Below are 13,671 nucleotides of genomic sequence, written 5' to 3'. Positions count from 1 at the left end.
GTGTGTTGGTGGAGGGAGCAGAGACCAGAGTGGACAGAGACTCTAAACAACTCCTTTAGCATGTAGGCCAAGGGGCTGCCCTCAGCTCCCCTCCCATCCACCTGTTCCTGACTTCCAGTGATGCCATGCCTAGAGATGGCCCTGCCCACGTGGGGCATACAACTCTCCCTAGAAGGTGGAAGACAGACGTGGGGGGTGAAGCACCCTACCCCCACCCCTGACATACACACACCCCCGCTGGATCTGGGAACATCAGATTCATGTTTATTAGGAGGGAGAGCTGGAAAGGGGAGAACACCTGGCCCTTGACACTGAGTGCAGTTCCCAAGCCTTTGCCCTCCCAGATAGGGGTGGAGAAGTGGGGGAGCAGAGGGCCTAGTTCTAGCAGCAAGCCGAAAAAGAGGTGGAGGACATATGCGTCTTCCTCATCACAAGAGGCTCATGGACCCAGCTGGCCTTCTCCAACCCTTGCCCTCTGCAGGCTCAGACGTCAATGGGCTCCCGGCTTCGGTTTTGCCTCTTCACGACAAACACCCTCTGTCCTGACACGGTCACCAGCAGTGTGTGTTCTCCAAAGACCACTGGAGGAGAGACACACCTTCCCCCACCCCGGAGAGGGAAGGGAGCACAGAATTAGTGGGGTGCAATGACCTCCAGTGGTCACTCAAACTGGCTGGGATCAAAAGCCCAAGAAATTCTATGGTTCAAGGCTCAGAGACTTGAAGATGAGAGGCTTTCATGAAATCCCCTGCGTTCTCATACTCAACTCTGATGCACGGGAGAACCCCTAAGGGAAGAGGAGCCAGAGTCAGGGACCCCAGGAGATGTGGAAGGTTGTAAGGAGAAAGATTTTTCACCCCCTGAAAAGGAGAGAAGCAGCCTTTGGGAGCGACCCCCCCCCCCCCCCCGACCCTCCACCCCACGAGAGGTGCTACAGCTCACCAGACAGGCGCTTGAAGGGTATGTTCATGCCGTGGTGAAGCCGGAACCCGCAGGCCGTGCTGACCAACTCAGAGATGGCGCTGGCTGCCTGCTCGTCATTCTCTAGATCCCCAGATGACTGCGTGCAGACAGGGGAGGATGGGAGAAATTAGCGAAGAGAGTTGGGAAGGAATTCCACTCACTTTGGCTCTAGCATCTGCAACATGCCCATTTTGGAAAACAAACCTAAGACCTTCCTTTGATGTGACAGCCTCCTTTTGGTGTCATCCTATTTCTCATCCTTATATTACTGGGTTTCACTGAAGAGCAGCGACTCTCATCCATTTCTTTACTGACCACTCTCTCCTAGTCCCTTGAAATATAATTTCTTTCCACATTCTCAAAAATCAATACCTGTCCCTCAAAATGACCACTGACTTGCTAAAAACTCCTCCTCTTTCTTGGTCTTCCATTTGTCCCCTGTCTATGGAGTGTAAAACACAATCATCCTCTTTGTCCTTGAACTTCTACCTCCTCCCCCACAACTGGGTCAGTGATGTGCCTGCCAGTGGCTTGGGCTTCCTCTTTTCTATGCCTGTCTCAACTTCCTTTTCCCACCATATCAATATGGGCCTCCCACTAGGTTAAGTTCACTGTCCTTTGCTTTCTCGGACATCCTGTACCTCAGTTTCCTCATCTGTAAACTGGGGACATAGAGTACATGCCTTACACGCTTGTAAGGAATAAACGTAAGATTGGCAAGATGCTTAGAACAGCTCCTGGTGAAAAATAATTTAATTTACTGTAATTCTACTTCAGACTCAATGCCTGAAGTCAAGCCATCAAAATTTCCCTTATCCTCATCCTCCCCAGACAACTGCCTTTCTCGATTTCCTGTTTCTTAAGGCACACTCATTCTTCAGGGATTCTGAGTTCAAAATCTTACCGGTGAAGTATCTCCTCCATTCCCTATATCCAGTCATTACCAAGATACTGATTCCTCCTGTAAAATCTCTTCTCTCCTTTCTCCTTCTCCTTGCCACCAGCCCAGTCTCACCGCTGGATTACTGCACAACCTCTGGCCTTCTAAACTTTGCCACTTCCAGTTCACCTTCATACCACTAAGCCATTTCATCAGGTCAAGTTTATGTTCAAAACCTTCAACAGCTCCTTGTTCTCAAGATTCAGTCCAAACATGTGAAGCTGGCCCTAAAAGTCCTTCACAATCAACTTTTCCATTACAGTATCCTCTGTTTACTCCAAATCATTTGTACATAAAACCAGTTCAAATAGGTTGGTGTCACACTCCTGCAAATACGTCCAATTTCCAACCCCAAATACTCTCCTTCCCTTCTGTTTGTCCATAACCATCCATCCTTTAAAGCTCAGCTGAATTCTTACCTCCTCTAAGAAAGTTTCCTTACCAAAACACAACATACAAAGTAACACAGAGGGCTGGTTCCTTCATTCTCTGGACTCCTTCAGTAGCCCTTACTACTCACTTTGCTTTCAATTTTTGACATAGCTTCTAAGCCTTGTCTCTTTAGATGAAATGTCTAGAAAGCTCACACTCTACTGTGGTGTGCAACAAAATACAAACCTTCATCAATAAATACAAATGAAGACATTCTCAAAAACAACCCAGCTCGTGTCAGTTATCAACAAGCCTGTAACTAGTTGTGTGACTCTGGTCAAGTCTTATACCTCAGAAAAACTAGCGACTAAGATTCTAGAGATTTAATTAACTACTGAAAGCTTCCTATATGACGGCCACGATACTAGGGAATGAATGCCAACAGACAAATGAGGCTCCTAGTGGCAATGCTGAAGGGATTACCGGGCCACGTATATTAGAGGACCCCATTTAGGTTCCCAGAACGCACCGCCAGCACTGCACCTTCACTCAGCACCAGGTAGCCGAGCTGGTCTGGGATTCGCTCCAGCCCCTGGGTCAGTGCAGAAGTCTAGTGGATGAAGATGCAACCGGTGAGAAGCACGACAGGAAGATGGCTCTCCGTCCCCTTCACCTACTGACCCCAAACAACTTCTCCCGGCGGTCCCGCAGGCTTTTTTTTCCCAGCCGGGACCCTTGGAGACCCTCTTCCCTCCACGCGGTCTTCCCCACTGCTCTGTGCTTTGACTTGCTGAGCCTTCGTCTGTCTTCACAGTCTCCCCGCCCCGGGGCTCCCGTGGCCTTCCAGGTTCCCACCCTGACAGCCCCCAGGAAGCCCTTCGCAGCCCCACTAGCCCCTCACTCAGACCCCTCTCCAACGCCCTCGTGCCCCGGTCTAGCAGACCCCTCCCCAGCCACCGTACACCCTCCCCCAGGTCCCTCTGCAGGCCTCCACGTCGCCACCCCTCCTGTCTCCATTCCCTCCCGGCCAGGGCGGTCTGGGGGTGACCAAGGAAGCTGGGGGACGGGGACCCGAAGCCCCCCGGCGTGTCCTCCCGCGCATGCGTCCTCACTCACCATCGCAGGCCTTAGGTACCGGGGGCGCTCGCGGCCTGAGAGGTAGCTTCCGGCTCCGGACCCAGGTCACGTGCAACCAGTGGGCGGTGTCCTCTGCCCCGGCCGCCGGGCTGAAGCCCCGCCCTAGCATGCGGATTGGGGCCTGGGCTACGTCATCACGCCGGATCTGCCAGTGCGAATCACCGCCTCCCGAGGGCGCGCGCCGATTGGTCAAAGGCCCCTTTTAGCACCTAGCTCCCCGCCCCGAAGCGCATGAGCGGGAGGAGAAGGGGGCGGTGGGGCGGTGGGGCGGGGCGGCGCGGGGCGGCGGGGCGGGGCGGGGCGGGGCGGCGGGGCGGGGCGGGGCGGGGCGGCGGGGCGGGGCGGGGCGGCGGGGCGGGGCGGGGCGGGGCGGCGGGGCGGGGCGGGATGGGGTGGTGTGTTCGTGCGCACTAGCCGCGCCCGAGGCTCTCCTCGCCGTAGGCTGGGCGCGAGTGGGGCCTCAGGCGAGTCCTTTTCACGGTTTCAGACCTGTTCCCTAGAAAACGAGCGACCAGAATGAAATCCCGCACGTGAAAGCTGTTCAGATGTTACTCTTATGCCTGCTGCCGGCACATGGTCCCCGGGTCCTTGGCCCCGCGGTTTTGGTGCGGAGCCTGGGATGGCGGGTTGAGTCCCGGGCCGCCCGACGCGCCTGCGGTGCTGGTTCTTCTCTGCCGGGAAAAGTGAGAGCCCGTGCCTTGCAGTCACTTTTGTATGTTGCACCATCACTACGTGTGTGTAAACAGGGGGGATGCGTGTTTTAACTTGATTGGACAGTTTCCGGACCTGCTACCATAGTGCTGTAGCTAAGGCCTTCTTGGTGAGGTAAAATGAAAGGTGATTCTAGAAATAAAACAATTTCTTGTTGGCGAGGATGTGGAGAAGCTGGAACCCTCTTGCGTTGCTGATGGGATCGTAAAATGGTGAAGCCGCCGTGGGAAACAGTTCCCTGGCTCTTCGGAAAGTTAAACGTAGAAATACCATGTGACCGGGCAGTTCCACTCGAGTATAAGAGAATCGAAAACACGATCACACAAATACTGCCCGTAGCAGCATTATTGGTTGTAGCCAAACTTGGAAACAGCACTAATGATTAATACAGAAATTGTGCTTTGGCCGTATACTGGAAAAGTATTCACCCGAAAAAAGTAATAAAGTTCTGATCGACGGCAGGACATGGATGAACCTTGAAAACACTTTATGCCAAGGGAAAGAAGCCAGACACAAAAGGAAAAATAGTGTATGACACATGTATATGAAGTGTCCAGAGCAGGCAGATCCATAGAGACAGAAAGATCAGTGGTTGCCAGGGGCTGGGGGAAAGAGGAGAATGGGAATTTCTTTGTGGAGTGATGAAAATGTTCTGGAATTCGTGGTGACAGTTACAGACCTTTATAAATATACTACAAGCCACTGAATGTTCACTTGGAAAGGGTGAAGTTTATGGTATATGAGTTATATCTGGATAAAAAATATATGTACTGCTCCTTGAGGGGAAAAGCTAATGTAAGAAGGCAAATGCTTTTTTAAAAATGAGTTATGCTGTCGCCTGCTCTGCGGGAGACATGGATTCGATCCCTGGTCCACGCGCATCCCCCAGAACAAAAATCAAGCAAAGAAAAATTCAACAAATGGTGCTGCAATAATGGGATGCTCATATGGAAAAATAATGAAATGTGACCCCGCCATACAGCATACAAAAAAAAAAAAGAGTTATGGTACATATTTAAAGTTATAATATAAAAATTAAATTAGAAGAGAATGTAAAGAGAGAAGGTTCTGTGGACATGCTTAATTTGCAAGCCCTCCCCTCGCTTTAGACGTTGATGGCATTTTCTGGTACCATTTTCTCTGTGCTTAGCAGTTCACAGTGGCTTCATTCTCCCCTCCCTCCCTCCCTAACTATAGGTAATATCACCCTGTAATATCACCTCCCTTTTGCAGGTGAAGAGAGCACACAGCTGACGGGTGGCAAAGCCAGACTCTAGCCGGCGTTTTCTGATGTTCAGGCCTGTGCTTTTTCAATCGCTCCATGGGCCAACTATTTGTAATTAATTTTTTAGACTAATTTTACCTCCGAACTTCCTGCTTTCCTATTTCTTAACCCAGAGGAAGCCATAGCAGGATAGTACTTGTCACCATCAGCAGCATCTTCATTTTCACGAACAGCTCAAATCATGCTACTCAAGCGGAGAGCAAAATTGTTCATTCCTTTATTCAGTGAATGCTTATGTCACACCTTCTGTGTCCCAGGCACTCTTCTTGGAATGAAATCCAGAAGATTTCATTCTGGAATTGAGGGTACAGGGTGAATAAAAACATGTTATTTATTGTTCTCAAGGAGCTGTGAAGGTGAGCCATATAACAAAATAAGAAAATAAATGTGTTAAATAGTAAGAAGTACTACAAGGAAAAACAAAGCAGAGTTCCACTTAAATCAAGTTTGAAAACGTGCAAAATGAAATAATGTATGGTTTAAGGCTATATGTTCGTGTGGCAAAATGGTAAAGAAGATCCAGGGAATGATAAGCACAAAATTTAGAATAATGGTTACATCCCCGGGGCAGAGAAGGGAAGGGAATCAGGAAGAGGGACAAAGGGCTTCAAAAATACCGGTAATCTTCTGTTTCTGAAGTTCTAAGTCTCTTTTCTATACACACACACTCTCTCTGTCTTCCTCTATTTAATATGTGAACGTTTTAATAGTTTTTAAAAACCTTCGAAACAATAAAATAGGTCCTGTGAACTAGCGTCACCCCAAGTTACAAACCCAGCAGAAATGCGATGAATCAGGTCGCGTTCACACCACGGAATGCGCTAGAGCTATGAGAATGAATGAGCTAAAACCACACACAATGACACGGTGACAGGAATGAGCCTCACAAACTTGGCGTTGAGGGAAAGAAACCATCACAAAAGAGAGCATTCCGTGTGATTCCTTTTATATAAAGCACAAAAAGCAGGCCCAACTAATGCACCCTGTTAAGAATGAGGTGAGAGGGTATCTCTGGGGGAAGGGTTGAGACCGGAAGGAGGCAGATGAGAGGAGGCCCTCTTGGTTGTTCGGTGAATGCTGTTGTGTGTGTGTGTTCGGTTAGTGAACATCTATCTAGTGGGCTGCACACCTGTGACGTGAACTTTTCCTGTATGCATGAATTATACTTTAATAAAGAGCTAAAGAAACAGAGTGGAGGAAGAGTGGGTGAAAAGCTGGGTGGGGATGGGTGTGAGGCTGAGCAGAGAGCCGAGGGAGCCAGCCAGCCAGGCAGGCATCTACTTCTCTGGGGCAAGAACATTCACTCTTGGGAATGCTCATTGTCCAGTGCTTGTTTTGTCTTGGACAATGAGGTCCATGAAGACAAGGACCTGCTTTACCTTTGAAATTGCAGCTTCTACCTCCGGAGCTTGCATGCTGCTAACCTACAGTTCGATTTTTTTTTGCCTTCCCTGATTTTGTACTCCCAGTCTCTCCCAGGATTTCCTCCTGATTTTCAGAGATGTTTTTCTTTGGTCTCTGGTCTCTAACTCCTTTCTTTGCCCTTCCACCATGCTTCCCTCTTTTGCAAGGGAGGAGGCAAATCCTGACAGGTGAATTAACTTCAGTCCATCCCAGAAGGAGAGCTGGGCTTCTCGTTCCTGTCCAAGCCCTTTCCAGATGATTCCAACATTCCCTCTCTCAGCCGATACCCAGAAGTGCAGCTTGACTGGAAGCCACACATCTGCCCATTTACCCCCTCCTCACACCGCCCCCCACCCCCACCCCCAGTTGTTCCATGAGGAACAAGTATCTCTACTGCAGCCCCTAGTGGCTTTTCGCTCACCTGCATATCTCGCCTAAAAGCTGAGCAGCTCGTGGTTCCGGGCTTTGATGCCTTGGACAGTTTATTCTCAAAGCACACTGCTGTTACCCAGGCATCTGCAATGACTGCTGGTGGAATGAACATGTCAGGGTTAAGCGAATGAGGAGAGGCAGTGTTGGGGTTAAGAAGTTGGTTGACTGGGTGGGCCACGGTGGCTCAGTGGGCAGAGTTCTCGCCTGCCATGCTGGAGACCCGGGTTCGATTCCCGGTGCCTGCCCATGCAAAAAAAAAAAAAAAAAAAAAGAAGTTGGTTGACTGTTGTTCAATGGGGTATTCATTGGTCTAGTTTCAAAGCACAAAAGAAAAAAAAAATCTGGACTGCAAAAAAGAGTGCCAAGAGAGGCAGCAGTCTCCCTGGATATTCAGTGGAAACAAGCTCTGCGCTGATCACAATCCCCCCACCCAGGGCTGTGATGCTCTCTGTCTCAGTTTGCCAGAGCTGCTTTGACAAGTACCACGGAGTGGGATGGCTTAAAAGCAGGAATGTATTGTCTCGTGGTTTCAGAGGCCACAAGTCCAAATCAAGGCCTCTGCAAGGCCTGCTTTGTCCCCGGAGTCTGGAGGGTTGTGGTGCTGGCTTGCTACAATCCTCAATCTTCTTTAACCTGCTTTTCTGCTACTGTCACACCACGGTGTCCCTGGTCTCCTCCTGTGGCTTTCTCTGACCTCCTACTTTCCTTATGACTTCCCTGATCATGTCCGAATTTCCTCTCTTTATAAGGCCTTCAGTCGTACAGTTAGACCCACCTTGATTCAAATCGGCTACACCTGAACAAATGCTATCTCCAAAAATTCCTATTTACAAAGAAGTTCGTGCCCACACACATGGATGAAGATTAAGAGTGTATCTTTTGTTGGAGGACCTGACCTGATTCAATCTACCGCCGTCTCTGTGGCGTTCATTCCAAGTCTGAACTCTAAGGTCCCCTTCCCACTTACTCTCTCTTTTCCACCCTCCCGTATTGTATTTTTTGCAGAATTGTGGTATTGTGGGATAACTGGACCGAGGGGAAGGTATGTGCTTTGTAAGTACATTTCTTGGGGGAAACCTTGGTGAACTACAAAGGAAGGTGACATTTCGGTGCTTGGGGTTCAGCAGCCTCTGGGACCATATTGTCTCAAAATCAGACCAAAAAAACCCAAATAAAACAAAATACCGACCCACAAACCTAATTTCCATCTCCCCCTTTCCCAGTTAACCCATCCTTCATCCTCATCCCCATTTCCATAAAAGTTACCAGAAGAGGTAATGCAGCCAAATTCGGTGCCCTTTTGCTTTCCTCAAAGAAGGGACAACTTGGCCATTGCTGAAAGAGGAAGTAGGTCCTGGGACAATGCCTTGGCAAAGACTGAAAGGACAGTGTTCTCGTTTGCTAGCTGCTAGGATGCAATATACCAGAAACGGAATGACTTTTGAAAAGGGGAATTTAATAAGTTGCTAGATTACAGTTCTAAGGCCGAGAAAATGTCCCAATTAAAACAAGTCTATAGAAATGTCCAATCTAAGGTATTCAGATAAAGATACCTTGGTTCAAGTAGGCCGATGAAGTTCAGGGTTTCTCTCTCAGCTGGACGGGCAAGTGCGAACACGGTAGCATCTGCTAGCTTTCTCTCCAGGCCTCTTGCTTCATGAAGCTCCCTGGGAGGTGTTTTCCTTCTTCATCTCCAAAGGTCACCGGCTGGTGGACTCTGGTTCTCTCATCCTTCCATCGTGGTTCTGCGGCTCTCTCCTCTTTCTCAAAAGGCACTCTCTCCAAAATGTCTCTTCTTTTATAGGATTCTGGTAAACTAATCAAGACCCACATAGAATGGGCAGAGTCATGTCTCCATCTAATCAAGTTTAATACCTATAATTGATTGAGTCACATCTCCATGGAGATAACCTAATCAAGTTTCCAACCTATAGTACTGAATAGGGATTAGGAGAAACCATTGGTCCAGCAAGATTGATTAGGATTAAAACATGGCTTTTCTAGGGTATACATAAATCCTTTCAAACCAGCAGAGAGAGGAAGGATGGAGTCTGAGAGGAAGTATGGAGTATGAGGAAGGGGTGAGAAGATGGGGCTGGGGTGGAAATGTGAACCCTAAAGACTGTATGTTGGAGTAAGGGGTTCCAGTGGGAGCTCCAAATCATCTCAGAGGGAGTGAGGGGTTAGGGCACACAGCGGGGGTCTTTCCTTGGTTGGAAAGAGGAGGGAGTCCCCTCTGATCTTGGCTTTCCCTTTCAAAACTCCTCCCTCATTGACTAGATTATAGAATGATGAGTTAAATTTTAGTTCAAGACTCCTAACCTTTTCATCACCAGCAACCCCTCTTTTTATTCTCTCCTCTTTCTCTCAAGTCCCCCTGCCTCTATACAGAGCTTTGAGAGATTTTTACAAAGTTGCATTTGTGATATAACCTTTCTCCCATTTTTTCGCTTTTCGAGTATATTAAAACACATTATTCCCAGAGGGCATTTCTACTAAGGCTCTGGAAATACTGACACTAGTTCACAGATTGTCACAGACCCCACTGAGCGAGGGACCCTTAGATGGCCCATTTCTTTTGCAGCCCTCTCTGGGCAGTTCTATGTATCGTGTGTGGCCTGTCCATATTTGCCTCTTCTCAGGGCTGACTTCGTGGTTTCAATGACCTATGCCAGGTCGGAGCATTAGAAAGGTCCATGCTAGGTTTAAGGTTTTGCTGCCACCATCTTGAAATGCTTTCTTTTTCATTTTTCATTACACCCTTTTTTTTTTTTTTTTTAACATGGGCAGGCACCAGGAATCGAACCCAGGTCCTCTGACATGGCAGGCGAGCACTCTGCCTGCTGAGCCACCATGGCGCGCCCCTTCATTACACCATTTCTCTTTGCACGGGGCCCTGCAAATTAGTAGTGGTTTCCGGCCATGGCTGTGAGATAACGTGGGGGATGGAAAATGGCTGAGAGTCATGCTGAGGCTGCTCAGGACCTCAGAAGAGGGGAAGAAAACTTCATTTTCTCGCATTCCGTGGTTTAGAGCCATTCTGCTTACCTGCATTTTGAAAATCTAAAACAACTTAAACATAGATCCTCTCTTGCCTCTTAGGATGGAAAAGGTCCTTCCTTTAATGGTGCCCAGAAGTCCTGGGCCATTGCTCTCATTTTTTGCTTTGTTGTGCTTTATTTCGTTCCCCCCATGACCCAGTGTGAGCAACTACTAGTTACGGAAAAGTCCTGAGGGCTTCACTCTTTCCGAGCTGGTCCCCACTACTTGTGCAGAATTTCAGTGCTACTCATTGGACCTTTTAGCAAGTTCCTGCTGAGGAGAGGCAGAAGGGAAAGGAGAGTAAAGGTAAAAAGATGGTAGAGGGGGAGGGAGAAAAAGAGAGAAGTAAAGGGCAGGGAGGGGGTGGGACATGCCTGGGAAGAGAAGATGCTGACCTCCCCATGCAAATGGTGCAGCATGAACCCCTGCCACCAAGGCTGGGGAAGACCTTTCACTGACCCTCCCACTCCCTCCCTCTCCTATGACCTCACAAAAAGAAAACCTGGAAACCTTGCTATGGGTTTTAAGTCGAGACTCTATCAGGTTAAAAACAAACAAGCAAACCAACCCCCTTCATGATCTGGCTGTCACTTTCCATTCTAACCGCATCTCCAGCCTCTTCCTTCTATCCCATGGATTATCTTTCTCTCTGCTCATGATGCTTCTACCTGGTTTCCCTTCCCTTCCTCCTCTACCTGTGAACTATTTTCATCCTTCAAGGCTTTTCTCAAACCACCACTTTCTCATGGACTTTTTCCTGTGCCCAGATTTAACCGCAGGTCCTTTGAGCTGTTCTAGTACTTACTACGTCGTATCACAGCCACTTGTCTAGCAGGGTCACGGGCAGACTTGTTGCTACATGTTTGCAGATCGAATGAATGAAAAGAGATAGGTGAAGAGGGAGAAAATTTGAAAGGAGAAAGGGCAAAAAATAAAAGGAAGAAAATCTAGAGTAGTTAAAGGCCTTAGAAGGTAAAAGTAGGAGAAGAGAGAGCAAGAAAGGAAAAAAAAACCAATGTCATACAACATTTGTTAAGTGCATTTTATTTCTTCAGAGGATTCACAGGTTCTATTTTATCAATACAAAACCTTTTAAAGTGGACAAAGCAGGTATGATAAATGTAATGACAGAAAAAAATGAACAGGTTAAGCAAGTTATGCAAGATAAAGAGTCGGTAGCGAGATAATAACATTAAATAGGACCAGAATCAGGGATTTTTCTTGGGGGTGGGGGGTGGGGGTGATGTATTATATTCATGGTTTAATCAGGGGTAAGAAAGGAAGGGGGGAGGTACATGACCTTTATTTCAGACTTTCAGCCTCCAGAGTTGTGGGAGAACAAAATTCTGTTGTAGAAGCCACGAAAGTTGTGGTAATTTGTTACAGAAGCCCTAGGAAACTATACCAATTTTGGTACCGGAAGCCGTGTGCCGCCGTGGCAAACACCTAAAAATGTGCAAGTGGCTTTGGGATAGGAAAAATTTTGAGGCACTTGAGAGAAAAAAGCCTAGATCTCTTAAAGAGTCTGTTGGTAGAAAAATGGGCATGAAAGGTGCTTCCAGTGAGGAATGTGTTTTGAACACTGGAGGGAAGGCAGTTCCTGTTAGAAAGTGGCAGAGAACTTGGCTGAATGGTGTTTTCACCATTGGATGAAAAGTAGAACTTGGAAGAGATCAGCTCAGATATTTAGCTGAGATTTCCCTGCAAAGTGTGGACAATGTGATCTGGTTTCTCTTTGCTGCTTATGGTAAAATGTGAGAGGAGAGAGATGAACTGAGAAATGAATTGTTAGGGGAAAAGGAACGAGCACTCGATGATTTGGAAAATAAACTTCTCAACCAATCCGGCTACTGTACACTGTTAATATCTCTCTTGTGACAGTAGGACTATGTGTACATTGGGGGAAAACTCATATTTTATTGTGACAAGTACATGATCAAACTTACGTCTTTTATCTAGTCACATCTCTCACTATGCTTTATTATTTCTGACCCGGATGTTTGCAGATGCTTGGAGTCCAGCAGATGTTACCTTGAGATGTTAAGCAAGCCAGAACCTGAAAAGAGCCAAGGGAAGCCAAGAGATGAAAGCCAGTCCCAGAGAAGCAAAGTGAGGTACCCCCATATGGACATAGATTGAGAGCAACGGAGCCCAGGAGAAAGAGACCAACAGATGCCAGCCGCGTGACTCCACAGCTGATAGAGACCTTTCTTGAGTGAAAGTAACCTCCTGTGGGTGCCTTATTTTGGACATTTTCACTTCCTTAGAACTGTAAACTTGTATCTTATTGAATTCCCCTTTTTAAAAAGCTATTTCAGTTCTGGTATATCGCATTCCTGCAGCTAGCAAACTAACACACGGTGGGGGGTGGGGGGGAAGGTGTGAAATCTAAAATACCCCTCATAGCAACCCTTCTCCAGGAACACTTCAGTCTACTAATGGAAATTTAGCTTGTATTCTAGTACATCAAGATTTCTTTTTTGCCTGTAGCGTCATAGCAAATACTTCTCTGCCCGTGTCCGGTGCCGCCAACCCACCTTGAGCTGTGACCCCTGTGAATTGGGCCCCAGGAACAAGCTGCTGACCTGGCAGCATTTGGCACATCAAAAAATCTGGAAAAGAATCTTCTCATTTAGGCCTGAAAGCACAGGTGTTATCAATGATCAGAAGAATGGTCGAATTTCCTTTCTTCGCCCTGGCAGCGTCACTTTGTGGGGCTCCTAACATCCTGTTGCCTTTTATACTGTGAACAAATGCAATGTCTGTCCTGTGGTCAGTGTAATCTGCCATGCAGGGGTGGACTTTAAAGACTCAGGGCCAAGGTCCTGTCTCCTCCATTTGAGAGCAAGTCACTGTGTGCAGCCTCCTACAGGACTGGGACAGAGGTTAAAGGTCAAAGAATATAAAACTCCCCTCCCCTAATCCACTCTTGCAGGATTCTGCTGAGACTCCAAACTGAGCAAGAGTTCATTGTAATCTGAACCTTCTAAGTCCCTCCCGCCTTGGCACTCTCTCTAGCTTGGGTGGAGCGCTGGTTGGTTCACCCCCCAACCAGCTGCCATTGGGCAGAATTTTCTTCTGGTTGTAAATCCCTAATTCAAATGCATGAGCAAGGCCGGTGTGACAGTGGCAGGGTTCTCACCTGCCATGCCGGAGACCCAGGTTTGATTCCCGGTGCCTGCCCATGCAAAAAGTCTGGAATGTTCATTGGTCTCAGGGCTGGGCTGAAACACCAGTTTTAGTAGCGAGGGTTATTCTAGCCTCAAAAAATGAACTGGAATGTCCCTTTTTCTGACCTCTGTTGGAGTTTTGTAAGATTGGTTGTGTTTCTCCCTTAGTGTGGGAAGTATTCACGGTTAAAGCCATCTGAGTGTAGAGTTTTACT

The 13,671-nt window shown here is 47.8% G+C and overlaps 1 protein-coding gene across 4 annotated transcripts; it reads right to left on the bottom strand.

Moving 5' to 3' along the window:
• Positions 1-244: 244 nt before the first annotated feature.
• LAMTOR4 (late endosomal/lysosomal adaptor, MAPK and MTOR activator 4) lies at positions 245-3,523 on the bottom strand. Of its 4 annotated transcripts, none has more exons than XM_077140732.1 (4): positions 3,392-3,523; positions 2,805-2,885; positions 943-1,060; positions 245-581 (listed from the first exon to the last, which is right to left on the bottom strand). In XM_077140732.1, exons 1-4 carry the CDS (start codon positions 3,392-3,394, stop codon positions 484-486), a joined length of 300 nt encoding a protein of 99 aa, XP_076996847.1. In that variant the 5' UTR covers positions 3,395-3,523; the 3' UTR covers positions 245-483. The 4 variants fall into 4 exon arrangements, with proteins under 4 accessions (XP_076996847.1, XP_076996846.1, XP_076996849.1 ...); XM_077140731.1 differs by lacking the exon at positions 3,392-3,523 and adding an exon at positions 3,324-3,390; XM_077140734.1 differs by lacking the exon at positions 2,805-2,885 and having other exon boundaries at positions 3,392-3,519.
• Between the last annotated feature and the right edge of the window lie 10,148 nt (positions 3,524-13,671).

The sequence above is a fragment of the Tamandua tetradactyla genome, chromosome 23 (genome assembly GCF_023851605.1).
Source record: "Tamandua tetradactyla isolate mTamTet1 chromosome 23, mTamTet1.pri, whole genome shotgun sequence".
Taxonomy (NCBI): Eukaryota; Metazoa; Chordata; class Mammalia; order Pilosa; family Myrmecophagidae; genus Tamandua; species Tamandua tetradactyla.
The sequence above is the reverse complement of the archived record's forward strand: the minus strand, read 5'-3'. Positions and strand labels throughout refer to the sequence as shown.